Raw genomic sequence first — 15,364 nt, forward strand, 5'->3', positions numbered from 1 at the left:
AGCATTCTCCAAATATGTAACATCAGCCAGCTCATTCATCAAAGACGCTTTTAATTTCAAATCTAATTTTAATCAACTTAATCATAAAGCCTTAATAGCCAGTTTCGATGTTATATCCCTCTTTACAGAAGTTCCAACCACTGAAGCTTGCAAGGTAGCATAGAACTCTATGTCCGAGACCCTAACCCATCAATAGACATTCCCAGCAACCAATTAGCAACCCTCATAGAATTCACCACGATGAAGACAGACTTCATGTTTAACAAACCCCAACAATATACAAACAAATGGCCTAAGCATGGGCATCCCAGTATAACCAGTTCTAGCCAATATTTGAATGACACAAGTTGAAACACAAGCAATTAACACAGCATTACATCAATCACTATACTGGTACAGATATGTAAACGACACGATTGCGGGATTCACATCTACAGAACACACACTTAATTTTTTCAATCACATTAACTCTATACATCCCAGCATTAACTTCACATGTGAACAGGAAGAAAGCAATCAAATATCATTTCTTAACCTCAAAATTACAAGAACCGATACACAATTGAGAACAGAAATCCACCGAAAAGAATCACCCATACTGGACTATACATTCCTTGGGACTCAGCACATGAAACAAAACAAATTTCAACATACCGAGAAACCAAACAAACACAGCCATAAAGCTATGCTCACCAGATAAAATTAACGACAAATTAGACAAAATAAAACAATACTTCACCAACATCAATAAGTTTCCTTCACAAATCTTAGCAAACATTATACGCACACACCTAGACAAAAAGCAAAATCAACTAACAAAAGTAAATGTATCCCACGAATTAAGAAATCACGAAACAATATACTGCTGCAGACCATATATTTCCGACATCAGCAGAAAAATTATCAACATTTGGCAAAAACTAGTAACCAAATATGACATTCCAGTTAATACCAAGTTTATTAAAAAACCAGGCACACCAACATTATTTATAAAATACAATGTGATAACTGCCACGACTTCTATATTGGAAAAACGAGTAGAAAAATGAAAACCTAATTCAAAGAACACAAAAGTAATCTTCACACATTTTCGAACACTGCAAATCAAATAAACACAACATAACCATAGAAAACACTTAAATACTAAATAAAGAAACAAACATAAACGCAAAATTAAAGAATCCTTACTTATGCAACAACTCAAGCCCAAAATAAACCAATACAAAGGAACACCTTCATACCTATACGGCCCCCGAGTGGCTCAGCGGTACGTCTGCGTACTTACAACGCTATAAACCGGGTTTCCATACCCGTGGTGGGCAGAACACAGATAGCCCATTGTTTAGCTTTGTGCTTAATTCAAAACAACAACAGCATACCTATATTAATAAATATAATCAAACATCTAAGCACGTCCTCTACATTCCTACACTCAATTACACAACCCCCTTCAAACATGTGGTCAGCTATCGGTCAGTTACCTCTCTCTTTCGTTGTTCGTTCCTCTACTAGTGCTTTCTCTATCCATACCAGCCGTTTCTAAGTATATAATTTTCTCTGCAAGTGGGTTTTCTCGTCATCAATGAATACAGAGGAAAATTGTTTGAGGCAAAGGGTAATCTCTTCTATGTGATATGACGAGGAGGTACTCGTAGGCCAGGTTTTCCTACATTAAATGAATTCTAAAGAAGACACGGGATGATCTCAAGAAATCAGAAGTGGCCTACTACGAAAATAGTAGAAGCCCTGAAATATTTGCTAAGAGTGATGAATTGACTAGAGGAAATGTCTCAGAAGTTTTAGGAGGACTCAATAAAACAAATGTCGTTTTCTTTTTTCTTATGATGATGTTTTTAGTCTTTCGTGTATGAACATGCATGAAAGAATAGTAATTAAAAGTTGTCTTTATTTTGCTTGTTTGTATATATATATATATAGAGAGAGAGAGAGAGACGAGTAACTCGTGCCTCTAATTTATTCAAACTATCTCGATAACAATTACGTTCTCGCAGATTTCTCGAGCGATTTATATTGTTATTGTGGATTAATTTGTTTCATACGTGTCAGGAAAGTAGTTTTAGCTAAACAATTACCACGTTAATAAAAAAAACTAAATGTCTATGATCAAAAAACATTTCCTCTTTATTTTTGCCTGTTTAAATGGTTTCTATATTAATGGCTCACAATGGGTACGAAAGACAATTTGGCAATTGCAAGTTTCTTGAGATTGGATTGTTTGGAATTAAGCAAAAGCTACACAATGGCTACACGTGCTTTGCTTATAATAGGTATCGAAACCCGGTCTTTAGTAATGAGAGTTTGCAGACATGCCACTGGGGATGACAAAGGTCTTGAAAACATAATAAGCAAACACTATGAAGTACTTAATAGCTACGGTATTAATATATTAAATGTAGACATAACAAAAGTAATCTAATGCTATATTTCTACAATACAATGTTTTGTGGCGTTCTTCCCATTTCAAATGCTTCAAGTATTGAGCAATTATATGCAATAAGGAGAAGCGTGATGTATATTCAGAAAAGTATAAACAATGATTATATAGCGGCCTAAGAAGAGAGACATGCTGAGAAACGTTCCTTCTTGTATTTTTATGTTAACTCTAGGAAGTAAGTAAGTCGGGACTTTGATGTAGTATCCATTTCAAAAGTGTGTGTATGGCTAAAACCAATTTACCAACTTGATTCGCAACCATTCAGCAAGCGGTTTTATTTTTGTTTTTGAGAATTGCGAAACGATCAAAGAAAAATAACCAGGTGTCAGATCTACTGTTTGGAAGATCATAAGAATTCCAGAAAAATTGTATTTTAAGCTCAAAAACTAGTTCTTCGTAAGTTCATAGTCGAAGTTATCTCTGCAAAGAATTCAAGAGTTGAAGCAGTTATAGCCATCACCAGCTGAATCTTTGAAATAGTTACGACCTCTGTGATGATGAGTCTACAAAATGTTTCTCGCTTAAAATATCTGTAAATAACATATTTCCATAATTCCTAGCATCGGATAACATACTTAGAATACAGTTGATACAGTGTAATGACTTAGTGATGTTATGAGAATTATTCTTAAAGAACATTCTGCTAGTTGTGCTGAAAGAGATTTGTTAGTCAATCAAAATATTCAAAGTTTCAAACTGATTGTAACATAGAATATTCTGAAAGCATATTAAATTGTTTTATTGTGTGAAACTTAGTCTCAGAGTCGGATTCTTTACTTTAATTGTAGCTTCGTCGAGTTAGTGCTTGTGTACTCCACTTGCCACTTTATTCCTCAATTAATATAAATAAAATGTAGACTGGCAAAATTAGTTGAAACTCCAACCTGTTCGTCTTACATACTAATAGCTTGCACCAAACCATTTTGAGTTTGTAGTATGCAGGTCTACAATATATATTTTACCACTTTATTTAACATAAAACATTTCATAACTCCTCATATCTGTTAGTAAATGGCCCGACATGGCCTAGCGCGTAAGGCGTGCGACTCGTAATCCGCGGGTTCGCGCCCGCGTCGCGCTAAACATGCTCGCCCTCCCAGCCGTGGGGGTGTATAATGTGACGGTCAATCCCACTATTCGTTGGTAAAAGAGTAGCCCAAGAGTTGGCGGTGGGTGGTGATGACTAGCTGCCTTCCCTCTAGTCTTACACTGCTAAATTAGGGACGGCTAGCACAGATAGCCCTCGAGTAACTTTGTGCGAAATTCCCAAAAAACAAACAAACAAACAAACTGTTAGTAAATTAACGAAATAGCTACGCTTATTTTGCCCTGGGTCGTGACGCACGTCCTTTGGTGAGGAAGATCTCTATGCAAGTGAGCACACTTATAGAAGTAAGAAACAATTTTTTATTGGCGGTTCAGGTAGTTCCTTGATCTTATACAAGTATTATTTATATTTTGAGAGAATGATGAATAATTTCGTTTAAAAAGCACGCATTCTAATACGAATAGCATTATTGTTTTGTATATTTAATGTTATATTCTATTGGACTTAAACAGTTCAAGAAATACTTGTTTTTTCGAACAAAGCTCTGGAAGCTCAAAAAAAAAAAAAAGAAAGACATCGTCTTTCATTCACGCCTCAGTACTAACTGGGTTGTGGTTTTGAATAAAGATTGTTACATTTCGTTATTTAGCTAGCTGTTCCAACTACGTGTAAATGACTTACTATGGCTGGACAACTATTCGAGAAAATGACGTCACATATGAAGCGACTTCAAGGGGTTACAATCTTTCCAACCCTCAGCCACAGAGCTGCTAACTCCACGAATAATAAGAATTGTTTCCTGATCGATACTGAAGCTTCACTGTGACTCGAAGTATGATAGTAAGGAGAAATATACCAAACGAATCTTAATGTTTATAACTGGTACAGGTCTTGAGGACGTTAAGAAGCAAAAGAAAAAGTTCAGCTCTTTCATCATTTTAAATAAATTGTTTTACAACATAATAACCTTTTTTATTTTGAATGAGTGTTTCTCTAATAGACTAATATTGAAAAAATATTTAGTAATATTTTCTAACATTTTACTGACTAAGTATTTGTCTAATAAACTAATACTAACGAAATATTTTTATTTTTTGATATGTAATAATAATAACAAAAATATGTAAGGAAGATTACGACATAAAATTATGCTTGTTTGTTTGTTTTGAGTTTGGCGCAAAACTACATGAGAGCTATTTGAGCTAGTTGTTTCTAATTTGGCAGTTTAAGACTAGAGAGAAGACAACTGGACATCACCACCATTTACTGCCAGCTCCTGGGCTACTCTTTTACCAATGAATAGTGAGATTGACCGTCACATTATAATGTCCCCATGGCTGAAAGGCAAGCATATTTCGTGTGACGAGGATTCTAACCCGCGACCCTCAGATTACAAGTTGAGTTCCTTAACCACCTGGCTATGCTGAGCCTGTAAATTATGAGGTAGCGAAATGTTCAGCAGCGAACTGTACCGGCTACTCCTGAGAATACCTTAGGTTTTAATTATTCTTTGACTACGTTCGTAAGTCTTTCTATTCATTCTCTTATTTTACATCAGCTTTTAATTTAACAACTACATAGCTACATTTTTAAAAACATTATCCTCGTTATTAAAAAATGTCTCTTCTAATTAAGTATGTCATAAAAGTAGATTTGAAATTCAATTAATTAACTTGAATTATTATTATTTTAAACTATAAACTGTAATAACCATTATAAAACTAAAATATAATATGTTGGTGTTAAATCTCTTATAATTCATGGGAGAATCCGATCACTTGGATATAAGAGTATCAAAAATAAGAGCAAAAGTAAATACACACCATGTAACTATGACAACGGTCATTAGGGATACAGATGTTCCCATAGACAACCATTTCCAGTCACCAAGCCAGAAAGCTAGCCAGGGAAAGATAGCACCCACGAAGCCCCATTGGATAGTGGCAAGTTGGGCCACAAAGCTTCTGTGTCGCGGGCCAAGATATTCGATAACTAGAGCAAACAAGGAAAAATTACATGACACTACTCAGTTTATTGAAAAGAAAAACAACTAAATAGCTAAATGTACATGAGATATATGAAAACAAATTCTGCTTTTGTTAGAATCTTCCCTGACTTTATTTGTCCTTCCTAGTGAAAAATAATATTGTTTATGTCGTTTTCAAAAAATAATGTCGGTTTTACAATTTATACTGTACCTATTGTAGTGCAACAATATAGATACAACAATGAATACCGTTATGTTCATTATTCAATCTAACTTCCATACTTCTACTATTTACTAATTCATAATGGGTAAGTACTTAACCGTTCTACATATTTCCGATGGTTGATATCCCAGTCAATGATAATCTCTTCATGTCTTCAATAATTCTATTGATTATTACCCTAGAACTAGTTAGAACGTTAAGTATCAACTGTATTGTAGTTTAGAAACAATAAAGAACTAAGTGATTCCACGTTGTGACTCAATACATTCCCAGAAAGAATAAAACAAGTGGATGATCTCCACAGTTTTGTTCGATTTTTTTTTTCAAATTAAATAGTCACCATGCTGAATGATACAAAATTTTGCGTTGTATTTCTAAAATCTAATTTCTTTGTATTTCAATTCATACGGTTAGCTCCACATCAAGTTATTGGGGAAAATACTTGAAAAGCACATAGAACAAATTCAGTACATCTTTCAAGTTTGTTTGTTTTTTTTGGGGTGGGGTGGAGGTATAAGAAACAATGTAATAATTTTTAAGAGTCTTTGTCAAGAAGAGGCAGGGCTGAATCCTGACCACTACAAACACATTATTTCTCAAAACATTTCTGAAGACATTAACAAATTAGCAGAGAAAAGGAAGGATAAAAAATAGTTAATAATTAGAATTTGATAAACATAAAACATTAATAAAGAACTCATGAATAAACTTAGATGGTCGTACAAGTTAACGATGTCACAAATAATCCTAAAAAACCGGTACTTAAAAATTGATATCTAATCAGCTTGCAAATCTTTGAATTAATTCTTTGTCATCATTTACTTCGGTAGAAAGTATGTCTATTCTCTATTTAAAATTTGAGAACATAATACAGATATTGCTTATATTTTTAAAAGACTGTTTTTATTTCTCTTGGAAATAATGTTAATTTTGTTCTGAAATAATTAAACTTATTTTCTAATTGATAAGGGGTAGAGCAACTTTATTGTGAAAAATATCTCTTATCTAGTCCTCCAATGTACACATATGTTCTTATAATAAGAAATTTGGCCTTTAATTTAAATTAAATACAAATTTCGTTCCTGGGTGGTATGTGTTATTTCTTAATTGCTTATGTCATAAAAGTACAGAAAATGGCCATTATTCCCTTCAAACTTTGCCTTTGTGACCTGGATAATGAAATTTAGAAATTAACCTATTTTCTATGTAAAAACAGGTAAATTTGCACATTTTAATTTACATAAGGTCTGAATAAAACAACATATGAACCAAGATTTATATGTATTTATACTAAAGTTATACAAAAATGAACAAAACGTTTAGAAGTGAGTAGTTTTTCGAGACTTGCGGCTGTAATGTAAATCACTTTCACGTATCAGCCCCAAGATATAGCTTCCCATCATGTTTTCGTTATACGCTCCTTGGTAGCGGTGTTCAACGTCCAGTATATCTTGGTGGAAGCGCTCGCCTTGCTCCTCTGAGTATGCTCCAATGTTCTTCCTGAATTTATAAAGATGGGCGTCAAGGATATAGACTTTCAGGGACATCCTGCAGCCCATTTTGCTGTAGTTCTTCTCCAGACCCTCAATCAGTTCTACATAATTTTCGACCTTGTGATTGCCCAAGAAGCCCCGAACCACTGCGACAAAGCTGCCCAAGCTTTTTTCCCTTCCTACTGAGCTTCTTGGGCAGTTCTACGCACTCCAGGATCTTCTTTATTTATGGTCCAACGAAGATGCCAGCTCTGACCTTTGCCTCAGCTTAGAGAAGAAGTCTCAAAGGTACTTGAAGGCTGCAGACTCCTTATCAAGAGCTGTGACAAATTGTTTCATAAGACCCTATTTTTTTGTGCAATGGTGGGAACAACACCTTCTGATGGTCCACTATTGGCTTACACTTAACGCTGTGCCTCCCCACAGAGAATTCGGTCCGTTGCGGCCAGTGATTCCTGTTTTAGTACGCTGCGGTGTCCCTGCTGTCCCAAAGGCAAAGATAACCGGGAAACTTAGTAAAGCCTCCTTGGAAGCCTATCAGGAATGCCATAATTTTTAAGTCTCCGATAACCCCCCAGCCATACTCCTCATACTTCAAGGCTTCTAGCAAAGTCTTGAGGTTGTATTCCTCTTTGAGGTGCATCGAATGAGCCAGGGGAAGAGACGGATACTTATTCCCGTTATGGAGCAGCACAGCTTTGAGGTTTCTGGATGAGCTATCAATGAAGAGGCGCCACTCGTTCGGGTTACAGGCAATTCCAATTGCCTCGCACAGACCGGATACACTGTGGCAGAAGCAGAGCTCATCCTGACAAGTGAAGTTCTACAACGTTCTAGAAAGTTCTTGAAAATTCTTGTAAGTTCGAGAAAATTCTTTATCAGCTACTCAGCACTGAATCTACCTGGAACGCTCTGGAAAATGGGTAAATTTGAAAATTTCATTACCCAGGTTACAAAAGCAAGGTTTGAAGAGAAAAATGGGTCTTTTCCATTTCCTTTAGGCATAAGCAATTGGGAAATAACGCTTTCTGCCTAGAAACAAGAAAAAGTAAAACGTTTATTACAAAGCGGTATTGTATGATTTACACAAAAATATTGTGGAAAATGGCATATCTCTCCTCTTTGCTTTGTTGGTTACAGATATGAAAACAGATAAAGGTAATCTAACTTTAGTGATCTGATGCCATTTTATAATGGGTGTCTACAGGATAACAAGTATGCAACTCAAGCTCTTACTTCTCAACTCTATTAATAGATATTTGTCTGTCTTGTAAAGACATTTTAGCGAGCAGAGATGATACATATCGTGAAATCAGGGCTTATATTCCTTTACAAATAAATAGATTACGTGCCATTAGTGAGAAAGAGAAAGCTAATCTTTACTGTATCAGGAAGATTAGCAACATTGTTATAATTATCATTTTTTAAACAAAGGTTAATCTGTACTGGTTATGTACTGTTAGGTCCGCTTTCTTTTAAAAATGTGTTCAGTATTTGTGCATAGTTTAGATAAAATATATTTAAAAAGGTATATTTGTATCTTAACATAAAAGGTCCAGTAAACAAGAATAACTAATGCTGAACCAGTATTTAGTGTGGTCAGGAAGTTAATGTACCCGAATTATGAGAATACGAGGATTCATAAAAATATATTATGCACTTTGAAAACTCAAATGTATTACAAAACTGATGGTCATCGTTCGATCAGACCTAAGAAAGGCCTGTTTGGTTGTTTTGATGAAATTTTCCGTCTGCGAATATACCAAAAACACCCATTATTTTTTTGTCTTTCTCAACAAATGAAATAGAGAATTTACATTTTGAAAGAATTTATATTTACTGCACCTACAGTGTTATGGAAAGGTTAATAATGTGAGTCTACAAAAATTATAATTTTATTTTAGGAATGTTTATACTTTAATGATGGCCAGCTCCCCTCCCTACAGTTACACTACTAAATTAGGGACGGCTAGCGATGATAGCCTTCCCGTAGATTTGCTCGAAATACAAAACAAACAAACAAATGTACATTGTATTCTGTTTTCAACAAGTAAATAATATTTCTTTCATGATATTGGGATGTCCTAACATCGTCTCCCCCCCCAGTGGAAGAGTGGTATATGTGCTTACACCGTTAGAAACCGAGTTTTCGATGCTCATGGTGGGCAGCGCACAGATAGCTCATTGTGCAGTTTTGTATTTAACTTCAGACAAACAAAAACTTTGGACTCTAAAACTTAAAACAATAAATTGTTTGTTGCACTATTTTCCATTCTAAATACTCTAAGCAGCTCTCAGCTAAAACCAATTGTGTTTGTTTGTTTGTTTTTAAATTTCGCCCCAAACTAAACGAGGGCTATCTGCATTATCCTCTCTAATTTAGCAATGATAAACAAGAGAGAAGGCATCTACTCAACGCCACTCGCTGTACTCCCTTAAGCTACTCTTTTACCGACAAAGAGTGAGATTTATCGTAGCATTTTTGGCACTGCCGAAGATGAAATGGCGAGCATGTGAGCATGTTGGGCGACGGGGATTCTAACTCAAGTCCCTCAGATTGCGAGTTGAGTGCCTTAACCAGGCCTCTTTAAACTATATCTTTTATGCTACAACATAACAATTTAAAATATTTGTTCTTTTATTTCATATTACGTTATGAAACATCTGTCATTTCATATTAAAACTTTTTTTTTATTCTGATTGTGGAAATAATAATTTTAATGCATGTCTAGATATCTGTAAAATATATTTGAAAAATACAAACCTAACAAAGATGACAAAAATCGATTGATCTGGAGTCCAGCACCAAGGAAAATTCGAAGTGCGACAAATGAATAAAAATCCAAAAAGAAGCTGGAGACGAAACATGAAATTCCACAAACAATGCATCCAATCCTGAGACTAAACGTTCTACCATGCCTAAAAATAACGTAAAGAAAACATTTTTCACTATTTTCTTTTAAATATCAAAGCACATGAAATACAAAAAGTTTTCAATTTTAGACGGAGAGAACTGTGTGTTGGATTTGAATTACTTGGAGTGTAATATAATGATGAACATGTGCATGTGTTTTTAAAAGGTAACTAATCGCTAAAACTGTTAGAGCTGTTCTTTTACTTTTTACAGTTATGACTGTCGTAGTAATTACAAGAACTGTCGCGACAAGCGATACAACTTAACAGTTGTTAACACCTGCTGTAATTGTAGTAACCTTTATGAGAGGTATAATAACCATCATTACGAAGTAATTCAGTATTATTCGAAGATACGCTGAAAAACGATGATAAAACGATAAGTGAGAATTTAAGGTATCGAAAGACAGTCGATAGTAAATGATTAAAACAAAATAAACCTTTCCTGCTAAACCTTGAAATAAATCCAGGTTTTATAAAATCTTAATTTTCACATTGTATACTTAATTGATGTTTGTACGTTTTAAGCAACATCTAAGAGACTTCACAATATTCAAAAATCCAGTTATAAGCTTACTGGCCACATTAATAGTACCTTAAGTAATAATACTGAGTTCGACCTTCTTTGTTGTAATGATAATAGCATAACTTCGACTTGATGTTGATCCTAGAAGATTCTAGAAGGTGTCTTTATTTAACTGTAGCAAACGCGCTGAGCAAAACGACAGGTGTAGGTGTATGTGTGTGTTTTCTTATAGCAAAACCACATCGCTATGTCCACCGACGGTAATCGGGTCCCTGATTTTAGCGTTGTAAATCCAAAAACTTATCGCAAGTGACTCCAGGATATGTATAGAGGTTTGGGGAATTTTCAAGTTAGTCTAATAGATTCTCAATAATGTCGAAGTCCTGTTAGAGATCTGGCAAAGAGAAATGGTTGAAATTATGGTAGTTCACTTTGAAATCATTTTGAAAAAGACCCTCCATCAGTATAGAGTTGTAGCAATGACATGGCAAATGGGAATTATGGGATGCAATGTTTGGGTAAAGTATCTTTGTTATTGGATTTTATTCAGAGACCAATCCCCGCAGTACAATATTCCTAATGTCTAGTAATTTATAGATTTTGAACAATATCGTGATATTATTGGAAATAAAAGTTAACTGTCAACTAGAATGCGGTGTGACACCTGTTTCACTTTAAAAGTCTGTACATTCTCTGTTTCACTTGAGCTGTCACTAGAGGTTGGCAAGTAAAATTTTCCATAATGTTAGTCACAATCTTTCTAAACTGTTTTTTACACGTTTGACACCAAACAACCAATTTTTACAAAAAAAAAACAATTTTCTAATACATTATTTACATGACTACTTTATCACTCTTATCCGTAATATCTGTAAGTAATTACTATGTACTACTAAATATTTAAAATGAACAATGTTTTAAAGTAACGAGTTTCTTTAGCTATAGTCAACAACCTCATAAGTAATAATTCTAAAATATTAGATTATTTTTCAATACTTTTATTAAAACATTCAAGCTGTTACTTTGCAAGTTTCAATAGCATCATCAAAGGACATGTCATCACGTTTGTTGACTCGCATTCAAGATTTTATTGAATGTATTTTAAGATTAGTATAAAATTGTATATCATAAGACTAGTTTATTATTATACATTAGCTTATTTCTTAGTTCAAAAATAAATATAAAAACATCGTAAATAGTAATTTTCTCTGTCACGTGTTAAGTTGAATGTAGAATTGATTCAGATTAGATGTTTGTATTGTCCAAATACAAAGTCTATAGTTTCTTACGAATTACGTACTCAAGTTACCGATATTGACAAGCTAGAATACAAGATAAAACCTCTTATATTTTCTATTTTCTGAGATATTAATGCATTTATTAAATCAACCAAGGTGGTCTCGCCCACCTCTTCTATTTCTCGAAAATACTTCTTTGTGTACACCTGCTTCACCAAGAGACGTATGTATAACCAATCGAAAGCTCAGAATGTCTCCCAAATGGTTTTCTCTGCCTCTGTGAAGTTTTGCACGGCAAACTCTTCTACTTCATACTAGATTCCAATAGGTAAGGTAAGACATTGGTGAGCTTGAAATTTCATATTCTTTAGAACCAAACACAGCTTAGTTACTGAGCTTGAAAAATTATAATGAAATTCTCTGGTACTGATCTGGTAATTTATGATTTCTGGTTATTTTAAAATGCACATATAAAACTTTAAAAAATGAGATTGCTTCACATCTTCAATGTGAGAAATTGATGAAGCTTAGCAACTTAAGCTAGTAGCAAAGTAGCAGAAAATTCATAATTAAAAATATAATTAATTACTGTATTTTCCATGTTTTAAGAAAAATAAATTTAAGAACTTATTTGTAAACAGTAATAATCTATATACATATACAAGCACGGAAGAAAGGTCAATATAATAAATATATCATGTTTTGATATTTAAGCTATTTAAACTAAACATTTGTATTTTTCTATTGTAATCTGTAGTCATTCTAGAACTAAAAGAGCATGGTAGTTACGGCGTCGGTCATTTCGACCAAACCAGTGCGGGGATACAATAATTAAAACAATAGATAAGATATGAAATTTTTCTACTAAAGATATGTTTGATAATTATGTGTGTACGTGTGCTTTCTTATAGCAAAACCACATGGAGCTATCTACTGATAATTACGTAGAGGCTATAAAGATTTTGCATGTGAAATATGAAAATATTCTGATACATAAAAGTATTTCTAGCCCTAAAATAAAGATTACTTTGCATATTAGATAGTAGACATTCAAAAAGAGGAAAAGAGATGAAAAAATATGATATAAAAATTCTGGTACTCAGGAAAGCCTTGTAATGTTTATTGATAATAAGCAACATTTCCTCAAGATATGCTTACTAAGTTAAAAGGTGTAGCATTAAAACTATAACTTGAATCTAATTTTATTAATAATTTTAATTCACCATTTTATTCAGTCCGCATATTTTCTCATGTAAATCATGGCTTAACTTTGTTAATGAAATTACGTAGTAACATCCCTTTAATTGTTTTACGTTATTGAATATGTTGATTTCTTTTGTATCTCTCATGAATAAATATATATAATGATGAAATTACATACCTCAGTTAATTTGGAATTATTGCAAGTATTATAAAACCATAAATAACAATAATCATGCCATTCACTTGTCCTTCCGTAAATTGTTGAACATAATTTTAAAATCGTCTCCAATAAAAATTCTTTTTCAATACACTTGACAATGCACCCCAGTGACATGGCAGTGTGTCTGCAGACTTTCAATCCTAGAAACCGGGTTTTAATACTCGTTTTTTGCAGAGCACAGTTAGGATACTATGTATTTTTGTGCTTAACTTTAAAAAAATATGCCAATTGTTATCTATCATAATATTGCAATACTGACACAATTCGTTTTTAGTTACATTTATTTGCTTTAACTGTAGTGGGTTAGATAGATATTCTATCGTGCTCTCATTTGCTTCAAACTGGACTATGGGTCTCTGGTATATGGTTCTGCTAAGACCTCGGCCTTGAAGATGCTGAACCCCATTCACCATCTTGGATTTAAACCTTCTCTTCACCTTCACCATTTGCAGCTTTCTTTGCAGTATGCCATTAAACTGTTATCTTTACTACAATGTCCCACCTGAGGTTGTGTCTTCCTTCCTCAATGGGATATGCTATTTCAGAATAGATGGTCCGCCATTCTCTCTTGGTTACATTAGGTTTATTATTGGATGAGGTTGCTGTCTCCACTGATCAGCCCATCCCACCATGGCTTATTACCATCTCTACTTGTGACCTTTCTTTAAGTCTCCTGAGAAAGGTGGATACTACCAATTGGAAGTACCATATTTCCTTTGCTGAACATCTTTTGAACCATTCTTCCATTCCTATTTATGCAAATAGTTCAAATTTAGGTGACCGTATGGGATCTGCCAAGCTTTGTTTTGTCTTAGTGGTTGCTCACAGGATCCACTCTACAGTTTCTGTGTTCAATGCTGTGTTATATGCCATTCATCTTGTCCTGGATCACGCAGAAGCTATGTAGTACACCAAGTGTTTACACTGACTCTTAGCTTTCTAAGTTTATTGTTACTTCTTACCCTGTTCTCGGTTTAATTTTATTTATTTATTTTTATCTTTTATAATATTTTTTCTTTTACCATTTTTTTTTACTGGTTGTTTGGTGCAGATATCCTGTTGCTTCGTATCAATAAATACCACACAACCAACCAACTGTTAAGTTACACAAACGTACTAACTATCTCATAATCATAGATTAGCTATGTCAGTGACCACTTCAGTTACACATGTACAAAAAATGGTTAACTCCAAGCTCATATTAACTTATAAAATGTAAACAAAATCTCTGTATCATCCAATTGTTTGTACATAATTCTGACTCAAGGACGTAATGGTAAAGAGGGAGGATCAGGTAAGTATAATGTTTATGATATAGCCACTTTGGTATGCAACCTCAGTTCATGTAATGGCTTATTGGAAGTATATGACTCTAATACGTGTACCACCAGAATACTGAATAAGTAGATAGCGTTCACATTAATTGTTTGAAAAAATGTACTTGAAAATAACCGAATAAATGCATTTGTTTTCGCTAGTTATAAAAGGACAAACCATACAAAATACCTAACAGCGTTAAATTAAACACAGGTTTAACATAGTTGAATTTACAAAATTAAATAAGAAAAGAGTATTAATAAGTTTGTAGCCTTAAATTTACCTACAGTAGAATAAAATTAAGCTCAACTAAAAATTAATAAATTAAAATACAGAATGAAATTCGATATTTTATGACAGAAATGAACAATAAAACTCCCATTTAAAAAAAATCACATGTTTATATACTTTAAGCTCTCAGAGATAAGACTGAAGGCTTATAATGCTGTGGATTTACAATGCTAAAATCCGAGGCTTGATACCCGTGGCGAGCAGAGCACAGATAACCCATTATGTAGCTTTGTGCTTAATTACAAACAAACAAACTTATAACGCTAGAAAATTGTTTCGATATTTCTGTCGAACAGAGTACAGATAGAATTCAAGTTATATAATTATCATTTAACGAATATTCTAATGTCAAACAGTTATGTATATCAACCCTGAAGAGGCCGCAAAGGCAAAAAGTAGGTTTAAATAAAAATAAATTATTTTATATTTCATTGGAGTGTAAAGGTCGTT

General features: G+C 33.7%; 1 protein-coding gene across 7 annotated transcripts in view; it reads right to left on the reverse strand.

Annotated features, from left to right (window-relative positions):
- The window catches only part of LOC143244747 (organic cation transporter 1-like), a 66,029-nt gene that overhangs the window by 28,198 nt on the left and 22,467 nt on the right, over positions 1 to 15,364 (reverse strand). For 6 of the 7 annotated variants that reach the window (XM_076489967.1, XM_076489973.1, XM_076489968.1 and 3 more), the window contains 2 exons: positions 9,971 to 10,125; positions 5,327 to 5,495 (listed from right to left, as the gene is read on the reverse strand). The exons of the other annotated variant lie outside the window; for it this stretch is intronic. In XM_076489967.1, the coding sequence (XP_076346082.1) occupies positions 5,327 to 5,495; positions 9,971 to 10,125 (324 nt within the window). The remainder of the gene's footprint in view (positions 1 to 5,326; positions 5,496 to 9,970; positions 10,126 to 15,364) is intronic. 7 annotated transcript variants of the gene reach the window in all.

This window comes from Tachypleus tridentatus, chromosome 2, assembly GCF_004210375.1.
Source record: "Tachypleus tridentatus isolate NWPU-2018 chromosome 2, ASM421037v1, whole genome shotgun sequence".
Lineage (NCBI taxonomy): Eukaryota > Metazoa > Arthropoda > Merostomata > Xiphosura > Limulidae > Tachypleus > Tachypleus tridentatus.